Raw genomic sequence first — 16,152 nt, 5'->3', positions numbered from 1 at the left:
GTTCTTACCTTAATTTGTGCAAATGGTCTATCTAAACTTCCAACATATAGCAGTCCAACATTCTGTGGGAGAAGCCTAAACAAGAAAAAAGCCTTTTAAGAAAAGTCAATGCACCACACGCTCTCATTATATAGATATGTTTTATGCTACACAAATATGAGTAAAAGAAACTGATTTGTTCAGGGGTTAGTTCGGCAATCCACTGAATATAAGCCACTCTTTTATATTACAGTGGGCCTACTCAGTTGTGGCTGCTTCAAATGTTTTATGTTGCTTCAATTAATTATAACTTTTACTGTTTTAATTTTTTTTAACTTTGTGAACTGCCTTGAGAAGTCTTTGCCTAAAAACGAAGTAAGTATTTCAAACCAACCAGCATAATTCTACACAACAGCAGGATTAAAAACAGAGCTTTGAAATCAAATGAGCCCCAATTGACATCTTAAATAGAGTGAGAAACCCATCTCTTCACATACTTTCCTCATTTCTTTGCATTTCATCTGCTTAACCAACTTTCCCCTTAGGTAAGTCACCACAACAGAACAAGGTTTTTAGGAAGACGAGCTAAAGGTTGGAGTATTATCTGCCATCATAAATGCATTTCCTTTGTTGTTTAAACAATACATTACCTACATCCCACTTTTCCCATTTGGATGAGGCTGTTCATTGTTTAAATTTAATAGTAACCTTCTCATCTAGATACACTGATAAGGCAACCTTTACAATTAATGATGGAGAAAAATACAACTCACCAAATGTTTGTTGTACTTTAATTCCAATCTCCCATAGCAGGATAGTAAATGCTGAGGAATGCTGGGAGCTGCAGTCCGAGAACATCTGTTGTTCCCAATATGGTTTGCTCATCTTATGAAATCCTAGGATTTGCAGTTTGTTATAGCATCAGAGTTCACTGACAGAGAAGGGTAGATAGCTCACAAAACTACAAATCCCAGCATGCCCTAGCATTGAGCCATGACAGTTAATGTGACATCAAACTGCTATATTGCTGCAGTGTGATTCTAGGTTAAAACATTTTCTTCGATTATGTTTCTCCATCCCACCCAGAAATATAACAAATTGCATTTTAAAGTAAGGAAGCACCAAATTTTACAAGTACAATGTAATCACTGATTAGCATGTTTATTGGCTCAATTGAATGCAGAAAAGTAAATGTTCTATCCAGTCTGAAATGGTCAACATTTCCAAAGAATGAAGATGTGAATTCTAATTGTGGTACTCTACAGAAAACACAGTTTTTTATGACTACTTTATTCAGCAGTGAAAAGCATTATATGACCATTATAAGAAATTCTAAGGGGTTTGCCATGAATCATGGTGGTTAAACACTCAGGTGAGTGTAATAAACGCAAAAATTAATTCAGGGTCAAGATTAAAACAAAAGCAGTACCATTTCTATCACAATGTTGTACAGGTATTTGTTGTTATTTATGTAAATACCTCCCTTAAGAGTTCCAAGCTACTAACAGGAAGAAAAGCAGTAGGAATTGCAATTAAAGGGAAATATCAAGGTTTGGGGTAGGGTTTTTTTCTGTTTGTTCTAAAGACCTTTTTGTTTTTGCTAAATGTTGCCATTTGCAGTATTCATCAGTAGAGCTATACCGTCTGACTAATCCTTAGGACACAGCCAGAGCTCCACATTTATCACATATGCAATTATAATGTGTAATAAAAATGAAAAAAGACACATTAATAAATAGTGTAACATGCCTTTACCCTGAAATGCCAGTTTCCCTATAGTGTGTTGAATATTTTGTCCAGTCCATTCATAAATTATTCAAATAATTGATCTTTTCTCATTCCTTTGGGAGATGATTATCCAGTCTAACAGCCACTGCTATTAGGCTCCCCCGCATTCCCACCAACTGTGAAGTCTCTAGTCTTTCCTTCCATTTCATGCCTTGTAAAGGTGTTTTTGTCTCCAACCAAATGAGGAAAGAAGTTCTTGGAACTATTCCACACTGTTTTTATATGGCTTTGGAATAGCAAATTTGATTCCTATGTCTGCTTCACATTTTATAAACAAGATAATTAAGATTACTTCTAAAAAAAACCAATATCTGAAAGATGAAAGCATTTCTTTTTCAGACTAGAGAAATATAACAGTGATAGATGACTGCCCTGCATTATCTATTCTTCTTAAATATTTGTATGATTTCAATATCTTAGAAGTATGGTTTGATGTTGTTTTTTTCCCTCCTGCTCCATATAATTCATTATTTTGTTCAGCTGATGACCTCTTCTGATATCCGTTACGATTTACATTTTCCGATCCAGACCTCTTATCTCCTCATTGCAGATGCATCAAGGTGAGAAATGGGTTAAAGTAAAACCCATCATGCATACCTAGTTCAAAGCTAATAAAGATGTTGGCTGTAATGTTAAAATGGTGCATACACACACACACACACACACACACACACATATGGCTAGCTTTTTGTAAGCAAAATAAAATTATTATCCTAACACAACACTCTGCATAGCTTTGTCAGATGCAACCCTTACAAAATTCTAGTCTCAGCAATGCACTTGTCAACTTATCCAATACAAGTAGCACTTGTCATATGAGTGATGACATTTTATTGTGTTAATTTACTACACTGTATAATTTTTCTTCCTTTCACAAAGCTCTCGCCCATCTTGTCCAGTGCTCACTTGTCTATGCTGTTCCAAACAAAAAGCAGATGTTGTGCTGTGACATGACATGGTGGCAGGTGTTATTTTGGGACAACTTTCCTAAGTAAGTGAAAAGCAGAATTTTGCAGACAGTGGACAGCGGAAACACAGTAAGTAGCCAGTGGAAGATTCCCTCAAAGCAGATGAACTATACATATAAAATATTAAGCATAAACGTTTACTAATCCTGTAACATTCTGACATAACTGTCTTATGCAATATTACATACATATAGCTATATTTCACTTAAAATATCTGCAAATGTGTCTAATAAATTTATAAGACTCAGATAAATCAGAATCACACTATGTAACAAAATTGGGGGGGGGGGGAGAGAATCTGTTCCTGGTTTGAAAGTGTTATTTCCTGTTTAATTGTGCGGTACTTACTTTGAAAGTAGTTGTTATACTCCAGAATCTAATTTTTGTGGCTGTCACAAACTATGTTGAAGTGGTTGAGACTTGATGAGATAGACATTGAAAAACTATAGCAAAATATGCTGCAGAATATTCCACCAAAACAAAGTTTTTGCAGTTTAATAAGCTTTTCCCCATATTTTTATGATAGAACGAATTAGGAAATGACATTTATAACTCAAGAACAAAAATGTGTTACATAGTGTTATGGTCATCTTCACTAAGTGAAGAATAATTTATTTGTGGATACTAGTAGATTATTTTTATTTGCTACAATACCATCTGGTACAAAGGCATTTTGAAATAAATCTCCTTAATTTTAATGAGGCATAGACACTATATCATCTTTAAACTTGGAATCTAAACAGGGCCAGCTTTAGTTAATTCTTGGATGGGAGAACACCAATGAAAATCCACGTGCTATAGGATAAATTTCAGAAGAATTAAGTGGCCAAACTACCACTGCGAAAACCTTGCCTAAGAAAACCCTATCAAAATCATGAGATCCCCGTAAGTTGAGAGGCAACCTGAAAACATATACACACATACTTCCTGTACCATTTAAGAATAAAACTGTACTAAACCACTTTAAGTGAAATTTGAATCAACAGAAATGATTTATAACTCATGAAACTCAGAAAATACTCTGCAATACTACTTCTTAATGAAAGTCTGTTTATTTTATCAATTAATAACTTGTTACAAGGATGACATCAGGGAGCTAGTCTGGACTCCATGATTTCTTCAAAATATAGGCAGTGCCCAAGTTATGAACAAGATAGATTCTGTTCTTACGTTTGATTTTTATGTAAGTTGGAACAGTTACATTTTAAGTGTAACTCTAGCCATCTATACACATAGAGTCTCACTTAGCCAACATAAACGAGCCAGCAGAACGTTAGATAAGCGAAAATGTTGGATAATAAGGAGGGATTAAGGAAAAGCCTATTAAATGTCAAATTACGTTATGATTTTACAAATTAGGCACCCAAACATCATGTTTTACAGCAATTCAACAGAAAAAGCAGTTCAATACACGGTAATGTTGTGTTTACGAATTTAGCACCAAAATATCACAATGTATTGAAAACATGGACTACAAAAACATTGGCTACTAACAAATTGACTGCAAATAAAGATAGAATTGCATAAAATGAATTTACAGTAACAACATTGTTGGAAGTTAAATCTGTAAAAGGTTCAGTACTTGCTGCCTAGAGAGAAAGCTGTGGATCCAGGTGGGAGATAGACAGCGTTGGATAATCCAGAACGTTGGATAAGCGAATGTTGGATAAGTGAGACTCTACTGTACATATATGCATGCATGCATGCATCCTTTGGATAGCATGGGGTGTTTGTTTTGCTGTATGTGCCCCTGTTCAGAAGATTTTGCTTCACTTTCTGTCGCTGTGATAATTCGATTTTGAAAAATGTGGCTTCTTGTGAATACAAGAATTGGTTATAAACTTCAGTGGAGACACCTTCCCCATGATAACTCTTCCAGGAGTGAATTCCCTTCCTAAGGGTAGATTTCTTTCACGTCATATTGGCTCACTCCTGTCCTTAACTATGAGTCATTTATAAGTTGGATGTTTGTAACTTAGGGGACTGCCTGTACATGGAATGATTAATTCACATGGTGACTAGTGGGTTTCTATTAAAATTAATCAACTGACAAAAGACCTTAAAACACCATCAAAGTCTAACAGTATAATTGTATTCTGTTGATGTTCTTATCATATAAATATTCTAACTTCAGTTGCTACTGCATAAACAGTAATAGTAGTATAATCAGTGTAAATGACTGCAACAGGACATGATTATTGTATAGTATAGTATAATTAACTTCATGCTGCATTAAAGCTCACCAAGTTAAATAACACAAGTCTACTGCATAACTGTCAAACATATCACAATTCAGAATCAACCTTTCCAACTAAACATCACAAAATTAACAGTGGGTTGTGGTGATTAAAATGCTGTTTCCAAACAGTTAAGTAAGGACTACAGTAGAGTCTCGCTTATCCAACATTCGCTTATCCAACATTCTGGATTATCCAACGCAGTCTGCCTCCCGCCTGGATCCACAGTTGTTTCTCTAGGCAGCAAGGACTGAACTTTTTACAGATTTAATTTTCAACAATGTTGTTACTGTAAATTAATTTTATGCAATTCTATCTTTATTTGTAGTCAATTTGTTAGTAGCCAATGTTTTTGTAGTCAATGTTTTCAATACATTGCAATATTTTTGTGTTAAATTCGTAAATACAGTAATTACTATGTAACGTTGCCGATTTGTTTCTGTCGATTTGTTGTAAAACATAATGTTTTGGAGCTTAATTTGTAAAATCATAACGTAATTTGACATTTAATAGACTTTTCCTTAATCCCTCCTTATTATCCAACACTTTTGCTTATCCAACATTCTATTGGCCTGTTCATGTTGGATAAGTGAGACTCTACTGTATTTACAAAATCTGTTTCCCCTCTGCCCAAGACTGAAATAACATAAATATCTGAAAACAGTGTAAATACAACACCTAAAACAGCTAATGTGATTCTAGAGTGCATCAATCAGTATAAAATATGCCGTACTTCATCGTACAATACTCACACACCTATTTTTAGGGTGGCAAAATCAACATTTCTGATATTCCCCACATAATAGTCGCAACCTTAGTTCACTCAGGTGTGACTATTGTGCAAGGGGGTATGAGTGCAGGTGGATGAGGCTTCACCCTTGGAGCTCCAGAGCTTCGCTCAGCTGGCAATCAAGGCAAGCCTCATAGGTGTGGAAGGGAGATGTGGGCAAGCAGCCTGAGGTGGAAGAGGCCTCCTCCACCTATAAGATTCTACTAGATTCCATTCAAAACTATAGTAGTTGTAATAATTATTTTTATTTATGTGTTTGTTTATTTTCCACCTCTCCTTGCGGCACAAGGTGGGGTATAACATTTGTATGCAGATAGATTTTCTAATAACATGAAATACACATGGCTGCTCTACATGATGCTACATATGTAAGGCCCTCATGATAATGATAGCATTCTACAACCAAACTACAGTAGAGTTCCGGTTATCCGACTTCCCCTTATCTGACACACTGTATTATCCAACACGCTGGCTTCTTGCCCCTCCCCATGGGTGCCCGGCACTTGGAGAGGCCCCCTGCAAGTGGCTGCCTAGAAAAACACTTTCTCAAGGCAGCAAGGCTCCAAGCCGGGGGCTTGGCAGGGAGGGAAGGGACTTTTGCAAACCATGCATGGAGTAGCCCCTCCAGGGGGTGCAGAGGGGAAGGCCAAACTCGAGAGGCGCCCTTTGAGCTACTTCTGAAACTTCTCTCTCCAGAGGCGGTGGGCAGGTGCCTCGAGGGAGGCAGGCTCCAAAGGAGAACTCAATGGAAGTTTTATTCTCCCCGTGCCTTGCTTACTCACCTTTGAGGAGCTCGGAGGCTCCCACCAGCTGCTCCAAGGCGGTGGATGGCGGACGGTGGGGACTCCATGTGGAAGAGGGTACAGAGTTGTGAGGAGGCGCAGGAGGAAGCCGCTGCCACATTCATGGCTGCCGTTGCCGCTGCATCTGCCTCCCACTCCTCCACCGCCTTTCTCCTTCGCATTCTCCTGGGGCAGTCCAAGGAAGAGGGAGAGAAAAGTCCTCCTCTCTCTCCCTCTCCCTCTCTTGAGCTTCCTCTGCCTCAGCAGCACTCTTTTCCTTGGGCTGCCCCATGAGAATGCAAAGGAGGAGGCAGCGGAGGAGAGGGAGGCAGACACAGCGGCAGCCATGAGTGCGCCGGCAGCAGTGGCTACCTCCCGCACCTCCTCGCAGCTCCGTGCCCTTTTCCACATGGAGCCCCCACTGACCTCCATCTGCCGCCTCAGAGCAGCTGGTGGGTGCCTTCGAGCTCATCAAAGGTGAGCAAGCAAGGCCCGGGGAGAATAAAATTCTCAGTCCCGCCACCGTCAAAGGCGCGATTGGCAGAGACGAGAGACAGGGCCTTCTCAGTGATTGCCCCTCGGATATGGAACTCCCTCCCTGGCGAGATAAGATCAGCCCCCTCCCTCCTGTCCTTTAGAAAGATGGCAAAGACCTGGCCGTGGGAACAAGCCTCTGGGGCAGTGCAATAACGGCAGCAATAAGATATTTCACCCTGCTGACCGGATATGGTGCGGCTGACATGTGATGGTTTTAAATAATGGTTTCAATGTGAAGATAACTGATTTTAGTATTTATGTCTATTAGTGGTTTATTTTATGTCCCTGCATTGAATGTTTGCCGTATATATGCTGTGCTCTGCCCAGAGTCCCCTTCAGGGTGCGAAGTTCGGAATATACATGTTTTAAATAAATAAATGGAGCACCATTACCTTCCCGCCACAGCAGTACCTATTGATCTACTCATATTTGCATGTTTTCAAGCCGCTAGGTTGGCAGAAGCTGGGGCTAACAGCAGGAGCTCACCCCACTCCCCTGATTCGAACCGCCAAACTTTCGGTCAGCAAGTTCAGCAGCTCAGCTGTTTAACCCATTGCGCCACCAGGAGTTTCCTAAAGTTTAGGAAGCTTTATTCAGGAGGGCATTTCTCGGGACCCAAACCACTGGCTTCCTTCAACTACTCTTCTTATATATATATATTAAAATGTTCTGGACGTTTTACCTAGAAGTAGGCAACGAAACTACACGACCCAGAACCACGAAACTTGACATCATAACCCACAATCCATGCCCCTAGGTTCCGACAACATAACCAAACATCAGGAATGGAACCATGGCCCCAAAACCGCCAAAAACACGAAAAAGCCATGTGCGCCTGCGCCGACCAGGACGCAGCACGAGGCTGTCACACGCTCCAACCCCACCCTCCATGGTCTCTTGCATGTTACAGCCATCTTCGCCACCATCCCCACACCAGCGCATGCGAGGACACAGAGAGGACGGCGAAAGTGGCAGTTTATTCTCTCGGAGACCAAGGTGGCCTAGCAAACTGCGGGCCTCGCGGCCCTGTGCACGGGGGGGGGGGGGGGGAGAGCAAAGGGTCCCCTGCCCATCTACGTGATGGAAGGCTCCGAGGGCGCGAGTAGGCCTCGACTAGGCCTCTAAACAATTCTGCCTTGACGCCGCCTCCAAACAATTCTGAGGCGATGAGGGGAAATTGGAAGGTCTCTTTGGGGGTGAGAAAATAATAGGGGTGTCCTTGAACAGAGTGGAAATGGGGGCCAATGGACAGGGAAGGGGAAATGGGGGGACTTTGGGGTGAGGAGACAACAACAACAACAACAACAACAACAACAACAACAATAATATGGGGCCAATGGAGAGGGGAAGGGGAATGGGTGAGGTCTTTGGGGTGAGGAGACAATAATAATAATAATAATAATAATAATAATAATAATAATAATCTCAGCCAGCATTTGGAAACAATAGACATTGACAAAATTACGATCTGCCAACTGCAAAAGGCCACCCTACTGGGGTCTGCGCGCATCATCCGAAAATACATCACACAGTCCTAGACACTTGGGAAGTGTTCGACTTGTGATTTTGTGATACGAAATCCAGCATATCTATCTTGTTTGCTGTGTAATAATAATAATAATAATAATAATAATAATAATAATAATAATAATAATATGGTGCCAATGCAGAAGGGAATGGGGGATCTTTCGGGTGAACAGAAAATGATAATAATAATAATAATAATAATAATAATAATAATAATAATAATAACAACTCATTGTCCCCTCTGCTTTTCATTATTGCCATGATCCCTCTGTCAACAATCTTACAAAAAACAAATCTCGGCTACCAAACATCTAAGAATTCTCACAAAATTTCGCATCTGATGTACATGGATGACCTGAAGCTGTATGGAAAAACGAAAACTGAAATCCAGTCTCTGACTAACACTGTCCGAATTTTTAGCACTGATATCAACATGGAGTTTGGTTTGGACAAATGTTCGACAGTGGCATTGAAGAAGGGGAAAATCATTGAAAGTGAGGGCATAAATATGCCTAATGGCCAAACAATAAAGTATCACCAGCCAGAGGCCTATAAATATCTGGGCATATTACAGCTGGACAACATCAAGCATGAACATGTGAAGACTGTGGTCAGTAAAGAATACACACAAAGGGTCAGAAAAATTCTCAATGGAGGCAACACCATCAAGGCCATAAACACCTGGGCCATGCCTGTCATAAGATATACTGCTGGCATTATAAACTGGACACAGATGGAACTGGACAATTTGGACAGAAAGACAAGAAAACTCATGACCATTCATCACTCACTGCACCCTCGCAGTGATGTTGACCGGCTATATCTGCCTAGAAGATCAGGGGGCAGAGGACTCTTACAAGTAAAACAAGCACTCAAAGAAGAAGAAGATGCCCTGGCAGAATATGTAAAGCAAAGTGAAGAACCTGCTTTGATTGAAGTCAAAAATCAGAAACTCCTCAAAGCACAGCAGACAAAAAACCAGTACAAGAAAGCCACACTACAAACTAGAGCTGACAGCTGGCACAACAAAACATTGCATGGAAAGTTCCTTGACAAAATTGAAGGAAAAGCTGACAAGGAGAAGACCTGGCTCTGGCTCACGAATGGGACCCTGAAGAAGGAGACAGAAGGCCTGATCCTTGCAGCCCAGGAGCAAGCCATCAGAACAAATGCAATTAAGGCCAAGATTGAAAAATCAGCTGATGACCCAAAATGCAGACTGTGCAAGGAAGCTGATGAAACCATTGATCATCTCCTCAGCTGCTGTAAGAAAATTGCACAGACAGACTACAAACAGAGGCATAACTGTGTGGCCCAAATGATCCATTGGAACTTATGCATCAAGTACCACCTGCCAGCAGCAAAGAACTGGTGGGATCACAAACCAGCAAAGGTCGTGGAAAATGAACACGCAAAGATACTGTGGGACTTCCGAATCCAGACTGACAAAGTTCTGGAACACAACACACCAGATATCACAGTTGTGGAAAAGAACAAGGTTTGGATAATTGATGTCGCCATCCCAGGTGACAGTCGCATTGATGAAAAACTCAGCCGCTATCAGGACCTCAAGATTGAACTTCAAAGACTCTGGCAGAAACCAGTGCAGGTGGTCCCGGTGGTGATGGGCACATTGGGTGCCGTGCCAAAAGATCTCAGCCGGCATTTGGAAACAATAGACATTGACAAAATTACGATCTGCCAACTGCAAAAGGCCACCCTGCTGGGATCTGCACGCATCATCCGAAAATACATCACACAGTCCTAGACACTTGGGAAGTGTTCGACTTGTGGTTTTGTGAAACGAAATCCAGCATGTCTATCTTGTTTGCTGTGTCATACAACATCGTTGTGTCAATAATAATAATAATAATAATAATAATAATAATAACAACAACAACAACAACCCCGCAGGTGCCACCTTGATGTGGTGGGGGGGCTTAACTGCTCCAATGATGACTGAGAGCTGTGCTGGCGGTAGTGTAACTACCGGCAGGTCCAACCAAGCCAGAGAGGCCTCAGCTGAGGAGCAGAACTAAGAGCACCTAACCCATTAGCATTATGGAGAATCAAACCAAAATGAAGTCTATACTGGCTCGGTCGTCGCCCAGGATAAAAAGGACTGCGGTGGATGCTGCTTATTCTGGACATCCATCGACAAGTGGGCTACGGAATCAAAATACAAATGAACAGTCACAGAAACGGCAGAAATATACAATGCCAGAAAACCGCAGTTATGAAATGCTATTACAACTCTAAACCTCAAAAGCGCGGCTATCAAAAAAGGATGCATCCACTATGGAAACAAGAGTACCCTGACTCACAGATAAGAGAACCCTGACTGGCTGACCAACGAAGATTCATAATCAGAAACAAAGTGTTCAGTGAAGTTGAACTCGAAGAAATCCAGAAAATCTGCAAAGCAAATTACCATCAGACCACAGCACAGACAGCAGCAGAGACTCCAGCAACACTTGGAATGGTGGAACAAATTGAACCAGGACAAAGTGTGGCGCTTTTGCAATAATTTGAAGAGCCCTATACAGCTCGGGCCCTACCTATCTCCGTGATCGCATCTCCCCCTATGAGCCAGTGCGGACCTTGAGATCTTCCGGGGAGGCTCTTCTCGCGCTCCCACCACCGTCTCAAGTGCGGCTGGTGGGGACGAGGGAACGAGCCTTCTCGGCAGTGGCCCCCCGGCTCTGGAATGCACTGCCAAAAGAGATCAGGCAATCCCCTACATTATCCAATTTCCGTAAGGAACTGAAGACCTGGTGGTGTCGGCAGGTTTTTGAGTAATTATATTGGACTACTGCCGATTTCTGAGCCTGAATATATTGCACAAGATTTCCCTAGCCTAAAATGATACATTTTAATATATTGGGTTTATGGTTCCCGTCCCCTTGATCTGGTCATGTAAGTCTGATTTATTGTTATAATTGTATTATTTTACTTTGTTTAATAATGTGTATTATGTTGTGTTGCTTTTATGACTGTAAACCGCCCTGAGTCCCATCCGGGAGATAGGGCGGTATATAAATAAAGTTTTATTATATTATTATATTATAACCAGCACTTGAAACACCTGTTGAACCACCAGAAACCTTGACAGCAAGACAACAAGAGCTCAAGGATAAGATCATAGCTCATGCTGCAGCAAATGCAATAAGAAAGCAGCTCCCAACTCTAAAAACAGTGCCCAAGAGACACCTGGCACCTCTCATGAAAGATGTGGATACAGTACTCTCCACTGTCTAAATAACATTAATTGAACATACAAACCAGTATGCCTACAGTGCAGCAGTGATAGTAACAGAAGAGCTTGGGCTCCTACAACCAAGGCAGCCCCAAAGAAAATCGACTGGAAAACCAAAGTGGAAGGTCAGGCTAGAGTTGAAAATCAAGAAACTTATATCAGATGTAAGTAACCTGAAAAATATGAAAGAGAAGAAACTGAAGAATGACAAAATCAAGCAATACCTGATCAGAAAGTACTGGCTGAACACCAGAAAAATTGAAGAAGCTTTGAAAATCGTGAAAGAACAAATTACAGCGACAGCTAGAAAAATTGAAAGATATGAAGCCAGAATCATCCAGTACAGACAAAATCAATTATTTCAATCAGACCAAAGGTTCTACTAGAGCCTGAACCAAACAACAGACACAGTAACCATAAAGCCAGAGAAAACTGCAACAACGAAGTTCTGAAAAGAACTTTGGGAAAATAATAAGAACTACAACAAAAACGCTGGGTGCATAAAGGAGTTTGAAGGAAAATTCTCACAGAACAAAATGGAACAGATGAAAATAACAACTGAAATGATCAGCAAACGAGGTAAATCACACTATCAGCAGATAGTGTGATTTACCTACCTCGATATTCTAGGGTCCCTTCCACACAACTGAATGCCATCACCCATTTCCTGCTTTGAACTGGATTCACTCTGAACAGCACTCTAACAACAGGGGAATTCCAGACATGAAAAAATCAGGGTCAAATATCACCTTCCCAACAAAACATTCCCCCAGGGAAGAAGCAGCCAGGATTTGAAGCTGAAAGCCCATTACATCCAAAACATTCTGCAAAACTGTGGCCTTCAGACTTGCCTCCAACAGAAAAAACTAACAGCCAGAAATATTGTATATTCTCATACTTTAGAAACTAACATATACTAACTACCACCAATTCTTCAGTACCTTATTTCCAGCACCACCACAATTTGCCACAGCATCGCGTGGCCGGGCACAGCCAGTTCTTCTGTAAAATTGGTATATTTTACATCTAGCTGTTAATCTGAAATTCTCTGAATGAACATAAGTAAAGATATAAAATAAAATGAGGCAGTACATGATAACAGATGATTCAATTGGCATCATAATAGATTCATTTTACTTGCTGGGGAATATTTCTTTAACTTAAATTATTCATGATCAAAAACTACTCTAAAGCAATTGCCCTGTCACCTTCAAACCTCCCTCCAAAGATGTTAACTCGCACTGGAACATCTTTCTCTCTCTCTCTCTCTCTCTCTCTCTCTCTCTCTCTCTCTCTCTCTCTAGTTTTGGTTAAGAATTAGTCAACAAGATAATGGCACATATTTTACTTGGCCGATTAGAAACAACACTGTCTTCCCAGTGAGCTGCATAGGTAATCAACCTTTGAAGGTACTTTGAAGGTACATCTGGCATCCCAATTCGTTTTGCACTACTGGAGCAAAGGATTTTTACATTCCTTATTTAAAATATGTAGGGCCAAATCTAACCCTTCTTTAAACAAATATAAACACAATTTTCTTTATGGTTGATTGTAGTCTTAAGAGGGAATCATCTTGTGAACAACATCAACTGTGAACAGCAGTGGAGCCTGAGATCTATAGGTTTGGTTAATTATATTCCTACAAGGAAGCAAATGGAGATGTAGCTCTTAACACCACAGGATTTACAATTGTGAATAATATTTCCACAGTAAATGCGGTACCAAAGCAATCACAGCACAGCCTGCATATAAGGCTTTGTGTACATTGTTCTCTGTTTATTGCAATTAAATGTATTTGTCCACACTCCAGCATCTAAACAGAACAACAGATAATGCCCAGAATTGTCCTAAAGAAAACAGAAAATTCTTGTCATAGAGGTAATTCGATTTTTTATTGTGTACTGTTAGCAAAGCAGGAAGCATGAGGTGAAGGGTAGAGAAATTTGGATGGGAAGAAACAAAGAAGAGGTAGATATGCAGCCTTGGTGTTAAAGGCTGGTAACTGGATAAAAAAATAAATTAGGATGAAAACCATAATAGGATGAAGTAGATCGTGATACCAAATGCCTGCAGATATGGGAGATGTCCCAAAAGACATATACTTTCATTTCCCGGCTTTAAAAGCTGAATCAATTATAGTCAAGGTGAGGATGTGCCACAAATGTATTAATTCTGCTCATTTTTTTTCATTTCAATTATTTCACTAGAAAAATACACAAAACAAATATGCCTTATTAATAAATTGATATATTGCAATGTATTCCCCAACTTTTCTTCTGCTGCTGTTTTCATGTGGCATTATGCTTTTAAAAATAAATTATTTTGCAAAATATAGCTCTAAGGCAATCACAATAATATTAAAGGACAAAATGAAGGATAATGTGAAATTCGTCTGAAGTTCAGATGTTATACCTATTAAACAGTATGCATATTGATGGAATTTTGAAGAAAGTTGACAAAAAATGATATCATCATGTTCTAACACAAATCACTCTGGTTGCAGTGTTGCTTCTCTAGTAACTGTTTGTAATTAGAAATGTGAGCCTAAACACCCTAAAGCCACTTAATCCCATTTGATCTTGGATGTCAAGAAGGACCAACTCTGGTTTGTACTTGGATGAGAAATTGCTAACAAAAACCAGGTACTGTAGACTATACAGTATTTCAGAAGAAGGAAATGGCAAAACCATCTTTATTCTTTGCCTAAGCAAACTAAGCAAATCCTATAAAATCCATGAGGTTACCATAAATTGAAAGGTGAGCTAAAATCACATAAACATACAATTAAAAAACCCTCTGCCAATGATGGGAACAGCAGAAAGGCCTCCCAGCTGTTCTCAAAGCCTGGCAAGGATCGCATGGTAGAAAGCACTCCTTTAGGTCCTAAGCTGTTTTAGGATCTGTATCAGGCCTGATAAATAACAAGCCATCATAGGAACCGTTAGTACAACCCCCATATCTAAAGAACCAATATACACAATTTCAATTATAGACAATTTTACTTATTCACTTAGGACTCCCTGTAAAAGATCTATGTTATTCATTCCAACGAAAATAATAGGATTATCTATTATCTGTGGTTTCATGCATCCACATAACGTCCAGAAACATAGCCCAGACATATATTTGGGGGGGGGGGGTTATACTGTGTTTAAAATCAATAACATGTGAAATTAAAATATTTTTATTTAAGAGGCAAACTAAGATACACAAATTATCTTTATAAATGTATAAAACTAACCGAACTGTACAGCTATATACTATTCGGTACAACTGAAATACAACTAACCAATTAGTAAAAATACAATTAAACTACAAATCATACCGTATTAGAAATTTTCTAACAAAAGGAGCACCTTAATGAAATCTTGTTTTAAAATCATTGACTCATTTAAGTCAATGTTAACTTAATCAATTAATCTGTAATCAATCAATTACAGTACTAAGGCATTTATATATTGCAGAAATGAGAAACTATAGAAGGCCAAGAGGCCATATTAGCCCCCTTGACAACATGGAGGGCAGTAGTCCCATCCCCTCAATTTTTTTTGTTTTTGCCCACAAATACTCTTAAACACACTAAGGGACTGTGGGAGCATTCTGTCCCTGAGACATTTTTAGTTGAGGAGAGAACTTTTTAACTACTAGATGTGAGCAGAAATCACTTCTTGAATGGAATAGTTTTGGATTAAAACAAAAAGAGGACAAGATCAACACGGCAAACCAGCCAGTAGGTTAGTATAATAATCCAGGCATGGCATAACCAAAGCATGAACAAACAGAAGGGCAGTCTCAATAGTCAATATCCTACAGATCCTAGGGATGTTCAAGAGATGAACCTTTTAAGTATTGGAGCACCTTGGTTCCATGTATTACTCAAATGATTATGTCTACATCACTTGCCTAAATATCTTTGGATCTATGTAGGTGGATTTCACTCTGTTAGGGTAAAGTTAAAATAATTTTGCCACCAACATTATACATTCTTTGGGGCATTTCCTCTTCTATCCCTCAAGTTTATTTTTAGAAAATTTATACTATTTTCAAGATATGAGGGTCCTCACCACTCAATTTTTCACCCAAAAATGCAACTGTCATTTTCAGAAAGTAGAAATTTTTTAGATTTAAAGACATATTTTCTAATTTGCACAAATTTTTCGCAAACACCAATAATTCAGATGCTCTTTGGGTGACTCGGGCATTAACTTATTTGGAACTTCTTTTAAGAAACAGACTGCACCCTCTAAGGTAACTGTTGCCAAAATGGCTTAGCATATAACACCTTGTC

At 39.6% G+C, this 16,152-nt stretch overlaps 1 protein-coding gene across 2 annotated transcripts in view; it reads right to left on the bottom strand.

The window, feature by feature from the left end:
• The window catches only part of rngtt (RNA guanylyltransferase and 5'-phosphatase), a 271,599-nt gene that overhangs the window by 29,329 nt on the left and 226,118 nt on the right, over positions 1-16,152 (bottom strand). For both annotated transcript variants that reach the window (XM_062980844.1, XM_008119536.3), the window contains exon 14: positions 9-75. In XM_062980844.1, coding sequence (XP_062836914.1) covers positions 9-75 — 67 coding nt within the window. The remainder of the gene's footprint in view (positions 1-8; positions 76-16,152) is intronic.

The sequence above is a fragment of the Anolis carolinensis genome, chromosome 1, assembly GCF_035594765.1.
Source record: "Anolis carolinensis isolate JA03-04 chromosome 1, rAnoCar3.1.pri, whole genome shotgun sequence".
NCBI lineage: Eukaryota > Metazoa > Chordata > Lepidosauria > Squamata > Dactyloidae > Anolis > Anolis carolinensis.
The sequence above is the reverse complement of the archived record's forward strand: the minus strand, read 5'-3'. Positions and strand labels throughout refer to the sequence as shown.